This window comes from Agelaius phoeniceus, chromosome 2, assembly GCF_051311805.1.
Source record: "Agelaius phoeniceus isolate bAgePho1 chromosome 2, bAgePho1.hap1, whole genome shotgun sequence".
Lineage (NCBI taxonomy): Eukaryota > Metazoa > Chordata > Aves > Passeriformes > Icteridae > Agelaius > Agelaius phoeniceus.
In genome coordinates, this window is record NC_135266.1 from 101,611,083 (window position 1) to 101,624,894 (window position 13,812).

At 41.7% G+C, this 13,812-nt stretch overlaps 1 protein-coding gene across 1 annotated transcript in view; it reads left to right on the plus strand.

Annotated features, from left to right (window-relative positions):
• Positions 1-13,812, plus strand: part of TOMM70 (translocase of outer mitochondrial membrane 70) — a 25,307-nt gene continuing 11,495 nt past the window's right edge. The window contains exons 1-5 of the mRNA XM_054628391.2: positions 1-293; positions 8,368-8,541; positions 9,623-9,749; positions 12,235-12,344; positions 13,653-13,801. Coding sequence (XP_054484366.1) covers positions 45-293; positions 8,368-8,541; positions 9,623-9,749; positions 12,235-12,344; positions 13,653-13,801 — 809 coding nt within the window. The 5' untranslated portion in view covers positions 1-44. The remainder of the gene's footprint in view (positions 294-8,367; positions 8,542-9,622; positions 9,750-12,234; positions 12,345-13,652; positions 13,802-13,812) is intronic.

Genomic DNA, 13,812 nt, shown 5'->3' on the forward strand with positions numbered 1-13,812 from the left:
GTCCGCTGACCCTCCCTCTCCTCCTCCTCCTCCTCCCGGGCGTCATGGCCGCCTCGAAGCCCGTGGAGGTGCCGGGCGGCGGCGGCACCGCCGGGCTGTCCCGATGGCAGCTGGCGCTGGTGCTGGGCACGCCCATCCTGCTGGGAGCCGGCGCGATCTATCTGTGGGGGCGGCGGGCGGCGCGGCGCGGAAAGGGCGCTAGCGAGAGGAAGACCCCCGAGGGGCGGGCGAGCCCCGGGCCCGGCGGTGAAAGCGGCTCCGGGCAGGCCGATGGGCCCGGACACGAGGAGATGGTGAGCGGGGAGCGGCGCCGCCCGTAGCGGCGGCAGCGGCCGGGCTCGCCGCGCGGGGAGCCGGGGCCGGGGTCCCGGGGCAGCGTCGGGATGGCCGGGCTGCGATGTGCCGCCGGCAGGGCCCGGCAGGCCGCTGGGCCCGTCCGGAAAGCGGCTGTCAGGGTGCCGGTCCCCAGCGAGGAGCAGCGTGTGATGGGATGGAGCTCGGGTGACATCCTGGTCGTGCTCTGCGTGACACGCCCGGCAGGTCACAGAATCACAGGCTGGGTCGGAAGGGCCCACGGTGGGTCATTGGTCCAAACTCCGGGGTCGAGCAGGGTCATCCCAGCACATTGCACAGAATTGTGTTCGGATGGTCTGGAATACCTCCAGTGAGGGAAACTCCACGCTCTCTCTGAGCAACCTGTTCCAGTGCTCGGTCACTGCACGGTAAAGAAATTCTTCCCTATGTTCACGTGGAACTTCTGTGCATCAGTTTCTGCCCATTGCTTCTTGTCCCATTGCTTGGCACCACCGAGCAGAGCCCAGACCCATCTTCCTGACACATTTCCTCCAGATCCTGATAGATAATGATGAGGTCCCCTCTCAGCCATCTCTTCTCAACGCTAACCAGGCCATTCTCCTTTAGGTTTTGCTTCTATGAGAGATGCTCCAGTCCCTTAAATCCAGTTGGTCCCCCCAGATTTCCATGTCTTTCTGTGGTCAGCCTGTGTGACCCACTGAGCTCCTAGCCAGGCATTCTGGCTGGTGGTTGCAGTTCTGCCCTTGCCACACAGGGATCAGGAGTAGTTTGTTCCAAGATTAGGCGTTGCCAAATGCATCTTCTCATCAGTTGGCTGAGCATGGATCTTTGCTGCTGAGAGGGGAACATACCTCTGCCTCTGAGGTCTAGAGTAGCTGTGAATAAGTTTCCTCCAGGAATAGTGTTTTGGAAAGGAAATCTGCGATCTGTTGTATGTGAGATGCTGGATACAGCGATGTGGAAAGAGAATACAATCACGATTGTTTTAAAATGGAATAGTATGTTCCATGAAAATATAGAAGCCACACAGTTTATGCAGCAGAGACTTTGAAGTGTAGAATTTGCCTAAGTAGGCATGCTCTCAAAGCATACATCTATCCTGTTGTAAATTACCCTTCTGAGAACTTTCTGATAAAATGATCTGTGCAAAAACTCAAGGGCAACATGTAAAATCAGTGTCCAGATCAGGTCTATGGTTCTCTTGTATATCTGTGTTTGAAAAAATGCCTCTAAGATGCACTTTCTGCACATCTGCAGTCCCAGATGTGCCTTGCCAGTCATGCAGCATTACTGAGGTGAGGTTGCAGTTGACAGCATGTTTAAAGTAATGGATTTGACAAACTGATGGCCTTTGATAAGAGTATCCCACACTGCATCTTCTTCTCCCGCTCTTGTGCATCACCCAAAATGCTTTGAACTGTCTGGCTGTTAAAGGTTCCCATGTGAAATGATGAGGAGAGAAGAAGAATCACCTCTTGGAGACCGGGAAAAGTCCGTTCTAACCTCCATAGTTTGAGTGGTGCAGACAGACGCGCTTGGGCGGGCAGTGGCAGGCACACATGGGAGTGGTGAGGAAGGTGGCAACTTCCCCAGCTGGTGAATCATAGCTGCTCTCAGGCATTCCCAAAAGCACACTAAGCTGTAAATCCTTTGCTGGACCTTGAGGCAGTTACTTCAGTGCCATGATTTGTTCCTTCCTGGGCACCAAACAGCACTGAAGAAGTTGTGTACAGAGGACAAATTCAGACTGTTTACTGTGGTAGCTTTGGCTCGTGGCTGCAAGCAGCATCTGGTGTACTTACAGGAGTGTGCTTGCTGTGTGTGAGCTCTGCAGGCTGCTCCTGACCTTTGTCTTTCTGCAGTGACTTCCCTGTTAGTGCCTTCACTCTGGTTTTCTTGGTTGTGTTTCTAAATTTCAGCAATATCCAGGAGTTTGTAGTCATTCTGTAGTTGTAGGAAGGAAGCACTTAAAACATTTAAAACACTTATATAGCATTTGATTTAAAATATTGTGTGTTGCTCCACAATTTGAATTACTAGAAGGCTCTGTGCATTTAAGGATAAAGTTGAGTGGTATGACCTGATGGAAAGTTTCTTGAAGAGTGTCATTGCTTACACTGTAAAGAAATGAGATATGTTGCTTAGGAAGGCTGCAGAAGTTGTCAGATTTGACTGATTACATGAGATAATCATCTAGCTGGTCAAAATATGGCTGCATCAGGAAAATAAATGTGGCTGCAAGTTCCCAGGACTACTTTATGTGTGTGTGGAGGATTGTCTTCCTGTTACTCATATCCAAAGCAATGATGCCATGTAGATTTCATGTTTCCTCTCGTATTTTATTAGTTATGGATATTAGTGGTAAGACCCATGATTGAAAATACAACCACTGCAGATGCTTCATTTGTAAAACTGCCTGTATTGTATTAATCTGCCTCTCTAATGTGATGAGGTATTTTTTGAAACTCAGCTGGATTTCACGTACAAGTCTGCACAGTGAATAACAGCCAGTAACTCATTTCACAGTTGAAATACAAGAGGAAAATCTTTTGGAAAACACATAGGTCAATAATGAATCTGCTACCAACAGCTGTGTCAGCTAACTATTCTTTTACTCATAAATGTAACTTAGGACTCACACTGTTTTGTGCTTTTCATTAAATCATCCCCTGTATCCATTTGATGTTCTGGTCACTGTTTCTGAAGACATGACCTTGAATTTTTTTTCTTTGTTCTTTAAAAATAAATAAGGTGCCATACCTTCCCTATTCTTTGTTCTGACTTGTTACTATTTTGCATGCAGCTCAAGCTTTTCTTTTACCTGCTGCACAGGCCTCACATTTTTTTCCCAGGCTGTGTCTGCACCAGAGGATTCTCCTGACATCGATGCACTGGCCAAGTGTGTGATCTATGACTGACACTGTGTTGGCAGAAGCCCTTAGCACAGGTGCTATATTGGGAAAAGCTGAACTACTTTTGAGAGTCCTTCTCCTGTAAGCACAGCTCCTTAACAGTACAGTAAACTGGTATTATTGGGCCAGTTAAGTGATGATCATAAAACTGCATCTATGGATGGCTCAAAGGTCGTAGAGCTAAATTGCATCTGTTCATGACACTTGTCATTGTTTCTTGTAATTTGTATGGAATGTGTTTTAGTCACTCAGTAGCAGTTGTTTTTCACATGCTCTCCTGGTTTGTAAGGAGTATTGCATAATTAAAATACAGAATGCTTTGCATATATTGCTTTAGTTTGCACCCAATTCTTTTTTTTTAACTTATTCCATGATAAATTCCTAGCAGGTTCACTCCTTGTCTTAGAGGAGGGAGCAGTGGTTAGTCAGTGAGGTAATGTGTTGGTTGCTTCAGTATGTTTTTCCCCTGAAGTTGGAATCAATTCCTTTTGCAGCTCTGTGGTAGTCCAGATCTGACCCCTTAACTCCTTCAGCAAGCTGACAGGGTAACCCTGTGTTTGGAGTGAGAGGAGGTCAGCTGGGTGGCCTTGGCTATTGCAGTGAAAGCCATTGGGGTCCCAGCAGTGCCCTGTCTCTGCACACTTTGCTGTGAGCTGGGCACTGTCCTTGAGTGCAGTGTGGGTGAACGTGACAAACTCCTCGGCCTTTGTGGTGCCACATACCGGGATCAGCAGCCAGGCAGCATGGCTTCTTTCCAGAGTCTGTTTTAGTAGCAATTGCTGAATGCTGCCTCTCTCACTGCTGTGACATTAGATCAGGATATGAACAAATTGAACACCTTAGTCTAGATACACTCATGCTGGTACTTACTCTAAACTGATTTAAGCAAAGTAACTAAAAAGTCATTTCCATTGTACTGTGCACCTGTTGCTTAGTAAATCTCACTGTCAGCCTACTGTAAGTCTTCTATTTTGTGCTAGCTATAGTGGACAGGTGTAGAAAACTCCTAAATGTGTGTACAATAGCAGTAAAGCTATTAGACTCTTGGCTTATTTATGGAAGGTGTGGATGGCAAATTCATTAAACAGGAAGGTGACTAAAAACACAGTGAATTTGTCCTGTAAACTTCGTTACATTTTTTCTGAGTGTAATACATCCTTGCTTGTGCTTTGAATTTACTTCTAAAGATCATGTAAACATGCTTTTTCTCATAGTGGCTTTAGGGCTAAAGAGATTTTTAAACCATTTATATTCAGTTAATGCCTTTGTTTGAAAAAAGACTTGAGATGAACCTTAGTAAAAAAAAAAGTAATGGAAAGATAGGAATTCAGAAAAGAATAGGATTTTTTTCCTGGTACCTCATCTCATTAAGAGGTTTCTCTCACTTTCAAAGAACAAAAAAGAGGCCTAGACCAAGGCTTTCTTTTTTTGCAGGTTGAATTAAGATGGCTGAAACAGTAGTCGCCCTCCGTGTCATCTGTCAGATAAGGGCTCATGCAAATCCTTTTCAACCAAGAGAAAAATGCTGAAACTCTCTGCGCATGCTTCTGTTGTGAATTGCTGCCATCATTGGCTGGCAGGAAATTTCTTCTTCTGCTTTGAATAACAGTCTCCCTCAAATATATAAGGTTCTGAACAGCTAGTTTAACAATACTGCCATTGCAGGGAGTTACTAAGCATTATTATTCTTGCAGCTGGCAGTGTGTTGCTGTAAAGTTGCTGTTTGCACGCAGTTTCTGAACATTTTGTGAGAAAAGCACATTTGCTAAGGTTAAATTAGAAGTTCAGAAAATTTTGCCAGTGTTGTTGTCTATTCTTTAGTCAGTTAGCAATCTGCTTGTTCAGGTACCTGGATAACTGATAACTCAATTTCACAAGTGTCCTTTGGCTAGAGCTCTGTTCTAAAACTTGTTAATCAACAGTTGCTGAAAGCAGTCCCAAGTACTGAGATGTTATTTTTTGTGTAGCTGAGATGTTATTTTTGTGTAGCTGCAAATAACTTCTGAGTTATTTGTTTTGTTGCTCTGTTATGAACTTACATTCATTTTATTAAGCTGGTTTGTTGCACAGATTCTTTGAGCAGAAGATTACAAACTGGAGAGTTTTTCTTGCTCTATATGGATCTTCACCTTGGGGATAAAAAGTGTCCAGAGTGCCACACAGCATGGTTCAGGTCAGGCTCTCTGTCAGGTGGGGAGAAGCAGTGGAATTGGAAAATAATGTCTAGAATTATTATTTTGGCAAGAAAACGGAAGAATGAGGTTTCTGATTACTTGTGCATGAAGTTCCTTTGCATAATCAGTTTCTTAAGTACTGTCTTGTGTATGTCCAATGTAGCAATTGAGAAGGAATTTTTTAAAATATGCTTAAAATTTTTGTTAGGGTTAAACTTAAGGCTTGACAAACCTTCAGAAACTGATGTTATGTGAGGAATTAATTTTCATTTTCTTATTTGTGCTGTCATGAAAAGGTATTGCAGCATATAATGTGATGTGAGTTCTTTAATATCTTTTTTTTTTTTTTAAATAAACAGCTACCAGAAAACCTCCAAACCATCAACAGCAAAAAACCCCACCAAATCAAAAAACCCCACAAAAACATACATTGGATTTGGTGGTGTTTTGGGTGCATACTGAGGGCTACAGCAGAGTAGCTCTCTCTGTAGTACTCTCAAAGAGTAAGGGTGCAGAAATAAAACATCTCAGAGCAAGCAGTCTGGTTTAAGGCAGCATAAACAAACAAGTTGATTTCTTCCTTGCCTTGGGCGATGCTGCTGACTTTATTGAATTTGTTGTGTGCCACGTTCTGAGTCCTTACCCCCACATTTCCTGCCTCATGCCATGGGTGCAGCAGGGGGTAACCAAGGAGTCAGCAAATGTTCCATGATTCATTTCTGTATGATTGGGTGTGTGGTCTGTGATCTTGCAATGGTTCCTAAAAGTTCACTCTCATAACAGAGTTACTGATTTTAATAACTTGGGCATCGTGTCTCTAGTCTCTGAAGTTTTTGATCACTGTTGTGTGCACTTGTAGGCTTGTGGGAAGGCTCAATAGTAACCTAGTAGTAGGTTAGTAGTAGTAACCTAGCTGCAGTTAGGCTTCATCTCTGCAGTCTTTAATCATTTTCACACTGGGAACACATGTATGAATGTTACAACATGGCCCATATCATGTGTTTTTCCTTTTCAACCCAAGTTAATAGGAATGGCACTGAATTTTGTAAGATTTTCACACAAGGGCATCTTTAATGTGGTTTGCTCTAGACATGCACAAGGAAAAATTCAAGCTGACTTGCATGCATTTAGCTTTGCAGCACATGCATAACCCTTCCCTTTGTTAAAAGAAAAGCATTGTTGTATTTGGAGATAAATTTAGGACCTACTCAAAATAAATTTTACCTTTTGAGACTTCGGTTAAGTTTTAAAGAAACAATTTACCAGATACACAGTTACTTGTCTCTCAGTAAAAATAGTTGCCCTCTAATTTTGGCATAGAGTAGCGTAGAGTTACACACAGTGTATGGGGTGAAGTTAATAATCTTTTATCAAATTAAATTTGAAGCTTTACAATAGAAAAATCTGAAGACCTTGCAGATTGCCTTGTTCTGTGAACAATAAAGATGGTGCAGATTGATGCAGTGATTAATGACTTGAGAGAAAAGCTTTGCTGGCAGTAGGGATGTTTAAGAAATTCTCTCCCTTATATGGTTTCACTTGTAAGTCTCCCCTCAGGAGAATGCTTCTAGGATACTTTAGTTCTATTTGGATGCCTACTTTTATGTAGGAACTGAGGCTAGCACCCATTATCTGATTCTCTCCTGCCAGGATAGAGATCCAGGCCTTAAAAGACAGGGTATAGAGCAAGTCCTGGCTTCCCCTCAGGTTTTCAGTTTTAAAGTAAATCACTTTGATGCAAAAATGATCAGGTTGGAATGAAATGAGCAGACATTAAGGGGAATGGGCTAAGGAAATGCAAAGTTGCTTTCAAATTTGTGTTATAGCTGTCTGGTTGTCTGTATCAGTTCAGTTTGGCCCTGGTAGTGGATAAGTGGGTAGAGGAGTCAGAAGTATGGTCAAAGAGCAGCAGGGACAATTCCCAACAAATCCTCAATGATCTCAAGTGCAGGGGATATGTAGTGAATCCTGCAGCTATTGTTAAAGGCACTTCTGCCCCCAGTCTTTCCCTCCCCAGAAAGGTTGGTGGAATGGCATGTGTGCCCTTACTTCTGTTCATTTTGGTCTGGCAGAACTGCCCCAAAATGTTGTCCATGAAGTGAGGCTGTGACAGAAGAGCAGAAATCCAGAAGATCAATGTGAGAATATTTTGCAGTTCTTATTTCTTGAATGCTCTTTGATAGAACATTTTTACATCTAATCCCTTAGAAACCACAAGATTTGATAACTGGTTTGTAAATCCAGGAGTTTCAGGTAGGTAGTTTCTGCAGAAATACAGATCATCAGCATGTGGTGCAGAACATAAAGATGCATTTAGCAGAGTCTCAGGCCAGTCAGGAAGGTTTCCCATCCCCTGCTGAGATGGTGATGGTCCAACCCTTGTCATTACATGAAGCAGGGTGTGTGAAGCTGTAGAGGAGTCAGCTGTAAAGCTGATTTGCCTAGTGCATGAAAGGCAAAGCAGCTTCATTTTCCTTACAGGTTTTATTGTCTTGCTCAGTAGGTCTTTCCACAAAGTGTTTTCCATATTTAATTCATAGTCTGATGATCACCTCTGGTCCTAGGGCTGTATGTATTTCAGAAGGAGGCTCTTCTGTTTGAATTGCTTTGAGGGCTTTGTTGTCTTTGCACATTTAGCCTTGGAGAAACAACTTACCTCATTGGTTCTTCTGATCAGCAGCCATGTAAAAGATTACAATCTGTTCAGCTTTCCAAACAGAAATCACTCCATTGTTTATTACCATTGTAGTGAATCTTGTGAAAAGGTTATTTCCTATCTGAAACACTTGCAAAAGAAAATTCTTCTGTGTTTCCAGGAACTGAAATCAGTGAGATTTTTCAGAAGTCTGGGCTAGAATTTACAAGTCAGGTCCATTTTTATATCTTTGAAGATGAGACCTAAAGTGCATAGCTTGTGTGCTCTGATGCCTTTTTAATTTGAACTGACCTCTCACTTTCTTTTTCAGAGTCCTCTTGGTAGAGCCCAAGCAGCCAAGAACAAAGGAAACAAATACTTTAAAGCAGGAAAATATGAGTTAGCTATTCAGTGTTATACTGAGGCTATCAGCCTGTGTCCTCCTGAGAAAAACCTTGATCTTTCTACCTTCTATCAGAACAGAGCTGCTGCCTATGAACAACTGGTAAGAAATTAAAGATAATTATTGTAAGAAGTAGCATTATCAATTTTGTATTTTATCACTTTCATCCACTGAAAGGTCCCAAGTGATAACATCTGCTGCATTTACAACAGGTGATGTTTTCTTTTCACAAAAGATGCCGTTGCAGCTTTTTTCAGCTTATCATACTTTTCTACATGTAAATAAAATTATTTTCTGTTGACCACACTCAGTAGATCTTATGTAATTCTTATGCATCTTGTTTTCCAAGACAAAGTTTTAATTTCTTATTCTCTGGAAGAATTTTCTTGTATATAAGTTTATTTTACGTCTCTCTACTTAAATGATTAACTGTGAAAGGCCAGATATTTTGGAAGGATGCTACTTCAAAATGTAAACAAAAAATCATTGAAATCCTAGTAAAGGCCAAGACCTAAATTTTGCACATGGGGAAGTAATGTTTACTCGACAGCTGAGTATACTGGGTGTTATTTTAGAAGTCAGCCAGTGTTGCTTATTATGGTATGATGGATTTGCTTATGAGGTCGAGTTGATGAGCTGTATCAAGGAGTGGAAAAGTTGGCCTTGCACAGTCTGAAGTATCAGGTGAGAGACTGTGCTTACATGAATCTGGCATTAGATTTAGTTCTTGTCTAGCTCAAATTCATGCCATGATGAATCCCAAATGTATATGATTCCTGTATTAGAAAAGCCTGTTTTGATGAATTGAAATAACATTAAAAAATAAAGTTTCAGCACTTTGGTAAACTTATTTGCTTCCATTATATTTCCATCTTTTTTCTTCTAGTTGTTTTACAGTGGTCTTTCAGTCCCAATGTTACCTCCTGCAAGCATCTTTGCATCAACTCATTATGTTCTCTCATGGGGTTTGTGGACTGTCTGGTGTGGTATTTGGTAGGAATTCCATTTCTGGTGCAGGAGTAGGCAGTTTTTGTGCCCAGGCAGTTTCTGCCTGTGGGACTGGCAGGGAGGAGCAGAGCCCTGGAGCCGCAGCTGCTGCTGGGTGTGCGTGAGCCCGGAGCTGGGGGAGCCAGCACAGGAAACTGAGGGGGGCCCCTCTCACTGTGCTCTTTCCTGCCCACAGCAAAAATGGACAGAAGTGGCACAAGATTGTACAAAGGCTGTTGAGCTCAACCCTAAATATGTCAAAGCTCTCTTCAGACGTGCAAAGGCCCATGAGAAGCTAGACAATAAGAAGGAATGTTTAGAAGGTGAGTGGCTCATGCTGTGTGTACTTAAAAGTGGAATTAGTTCTGCTGCTTTGGAGAGCTTTGGAGATGGCAACTTTTGGAAATGTTTTGTTTTCACTTCTGTAGCTATGGTAATGCAGTAATGTAATAATTGTGTATTTAAAACCATTCATAGCTTCTGCAAATACATATTCTTCTCTTGTCAGAAGAAACCTTTTCACATTTCTCAAACTCTCATCTGCTCACATCTGAAATGACTGCTGAGAAATTGATGTCACTGTAGCAACTCAAGGTATTATTTTCCCATGAAACTCCTTCACTTTAGGATAGAATTAATCTAACATGAGTGACAACCAGTTGTTCTATTTCCATGCAGTAAAGAGACTTTCTTCTTTGTTTGTTTTAGAGAAATAATACTACTACAGGAATGTGGGGTTTTGCAGGTAGAGATGCATGGTCAGAAATAAAAGTATTCCAGTAATTTAAATGCATTGGACTGGTATTAGAGGGAAAACAGCTTCAGTAACATTTTTTTCTGGTGCATTGTTTATGAAAACCAGAACAGATTGATTTTTTTTTTAATATTAATACTTTGTATTCAGGAGAAATTACTGTGTCAAACCTTCCAATGCTATTTGTAAACAGAACACATTTTGAACTGTCAGGAAGATGTCCCTGAGAAGCCATGGAAATTAAGAACTACAGGTCAGATGTGTTGTCTCATGGCACTTTTGAGCTACAGTACACTGCTTGAAATTACCCATATAAATTTCATCAAGTGAAATCATTCCTGCTGATGTTAGGTTAGAAGACAAATGAAATTTTCAGCTGTGCCCATTATCACAGAAGGACAGATAATAAGGCTGTGCTTTGGCTGGGAAATCTAACTGTTAAATTAGTTTCATTATGTGTAACAGACAAGAATTAGGTCTGCCAGATTAGAGGGTAAATTATATGTGAAAATTTGATCTATCTGTTTATCTGCTGGCAGAATGCCTTTATGTCCTTTTAAGACAGTAGTAACTAGAAAAGGACAACTTGGTCCATTTAGTGCATTCCTTTGCAACCACTGTGTATCAGCTGCACTTCCAGGGTACTGTAATAAAATCTAAACCTTATGCAGCTGCCAGGTGATAAAAGTCCCAAGAAAGATCAAGTGTCCCTGTGACAGTAGGACAGTTTTAAATATAACTTCTTTTTACTGTTAATAGCAGTAATGCTAGTTACAATTATTTTCAGCCTTCATTTCTATTCGATTTTTTGCTTGCAGTTTTTTCAGATCTGAAGCTTTCTTGGTTTTTTTTTGAACAACACAGTTTTTCTATAACCCTGCTTTTGTCTGCCAATCACATATGGCCAGCAAAACCCCAGGAAGTAGGGTATGCCCATGTTGTGGAGGGAAGCAAAACCAAACAAACCTCAAAACCCCAGCCACTACCAGCAGAAAACTCCTCCAGTGATCCCTGGCAGTATTATTTGGGAAGATGCTGCTGCTGCTGCAGCCAACTCTGGAGTGCAGCAGTCTTTGGGCAGAGCATGTCTGCTGGGTTGTAGAACACATTCTTTCTGGGGGTACCATGCTTTCCCAGGGACTCTGATGTGCTTCAGGGCCATGCCACAGGTGCAGGGAGTTTCTGTATAAGTGATGGCTTAATAGTCTCTCTGGCAGCAGAATTAGAGAGATATACTAAAACTCCAGGGCAAGACATTTACTTTTCAAGCATATTCAGACAGCACCCTGCTGGAATTTCAAGTCCGGGTTCTGGTCATCTTCACTAATGTTTAAATGAAAACAAAACAGGGAAAACCCATGGTAGCATTGCATTAAGTCCAGAGAAACTATGAGTGGTAAGAGTGCATTTCTCACTGGGAAGTTTCACTCGGGCAGCAGTGGGTTAACATTTGCAGAGGTTTCTCTGTGTGAATGAGAGCCATGTGACAGGGGCTGGCACTTCAAATAGACCAGCAAGGTATTTCTCCTTGCTCCCTTCCAAAGTCACAGAGGTGAGCAGAAAAATTTGAAATAGAATTTAGGCAGATTTCTTAAACTGAGGAGTAAGTGAGATGTGATGGGACTGAATGTGAATTTTAGAAGTAGAAAATAAAGACCAGTCCCAGAAGAAAAGCTGTGTTAGCACTTTTAATGCAAACATCATATGAACATAATTACTCTCCTCAAAGTGGTGAAAGCCCCTGATAGAGGTATATATTTTCACTGTTGATTTAAGTGTGTTTGTCTCTAAATAAAAACATGAACAGAAAAATAAATCTAATTTCTTTTCATTCACTGTCATGAAATCCTTTTATCCCAGGAAGATCACTTTGGATACAAATTTGTGTCTTGAAGAATACAGTAAATACAGCAAACTGGAAACAGAGGCTTTGGCCTGAGAACAGGACATGCATTATTTTGGCAATGCCTCATTGTACTCAGTGGCACATTTTGTAGTGTACTTCAGTGACTTTCAGAATTCCTTTAATCTCACTTTTGTACGTTGTTTCCTAGATGTCACTGCAGTCTGCATTTTAGAAGCCTTCCAAAACCAGCAAAGTATGTTATTAGCTGATAAAGTTCTTAAACTCCTTGGAAAAGAAAAAGCCAAAGAGAAGTACAAGGTAGGACTTGTGATACTGCTGAGTAATTGTTATTTCACCTGACCAGTTGTTGAAAAGTCGGTTGTTGGCATTCTGTCAGTTGCTGTAAACAAGTCACTGTCTCCATCTGCTCAAGCGTAAGAAGCAACACAAACTGGTTCCTACAAAGCTGCCATTGTACCAGTGGTATTTTCCTGTGGGACCTCTCCAAAGTTTTTGGAACCTCAGCAGGGAAGAGAGATCTGCTTCTAGCAGTTGTTTCCCTTTAAAAATGGAATTGTTATGACATTCAGGAGACACCCTAAGTTGGTGGGCTGCCCTACATAGGGCATTTCTGAGCTTGCAACTTCATGGAAGCTGGGTGTGTTGGAACAGACAGACATCTATGCATGAGTGTTTGGAAACTGCAGAAGAGAGAACTGTGGAAGCAGAGGGGTAGCCAGGATCAGTTATTTTAAGTGATTGTAGGTTTACAAAAAGGTTGGGACAGATATTAACATGTTCTTGATTGTTATTAAAGCATTCTTTTGTTTGTGTTTTGATGGTGGTTGAAGTACTGAAATCCTGTGTTGGTTTTGAGATGCTGAATTTCTTTCCTATAGAAATTCACATAAATGTGTAGTGTGGAGGTAACAGCAAATAGTGTTATGAGTGTGGTGGACATAAATAGGTGTGCTTCAGAAGAGTGCACTCAGTGTTTTCCTGCAGGAGAGACTGCATTGTAATTCTTGTGTGCAGTTTATTTTAAACAAGAAGGTTTTTTTGGCTGTAGGAAGGACTGATTACCTGAGAAGTGTTACTTCTGGGACTTTAAGTAAAATATGTAGTATCTGGGCCAAGTTCCACACACATCTAGGGTATTGCCTCATTAGTCTCCATTGTAATAATGACAGCAGCTTCTCTTGGACAAGCTGGAGAAAAAGAGGAAGCTGCCATTCAGAATCTGATTGAATCAGGGTCATGCTTAAATCACCAGCTTGCATTTTTCTCCCAGTTTATGTGCACACCCAATGCTTTAGTACATGTCTTATGATATCCTAAGAGTCCTTATTTCTAGCCACGTATGTGGAAAGATACAATCTCCCTTCCCCTCAAATATCATCCCTTTGTTTTCACTGATGATGGGTATCGCATTGTGATCTGAAGCTTAAAAGATCCCTAAACATCAAAATAGCAAATCCAAAACATCAGGCTATCAGATGAGAGAGTGAAAGTCATATATTGTTTCTTGCATCAGTTTTTTTAAAATAATCATGTTTGCTATCCATTTCCATCCTTCCCATCTGATCCCACCACCTAATGACTTGGAATTTCCTTTCTCTTTTTCAGAATCGGGAGCCTCTGATGCCCTCACCACAGTTCATTAAATCCTACTTCAGTTCTTTCACAGATGATATCATTTCCCAACCTTTGCTTAAGGGTGAGAAATCAGATGAAGATAAGGACAAGGAGGGAGAGGCTTCTGAAGTAAAAGAAAAGTGAGTGTACA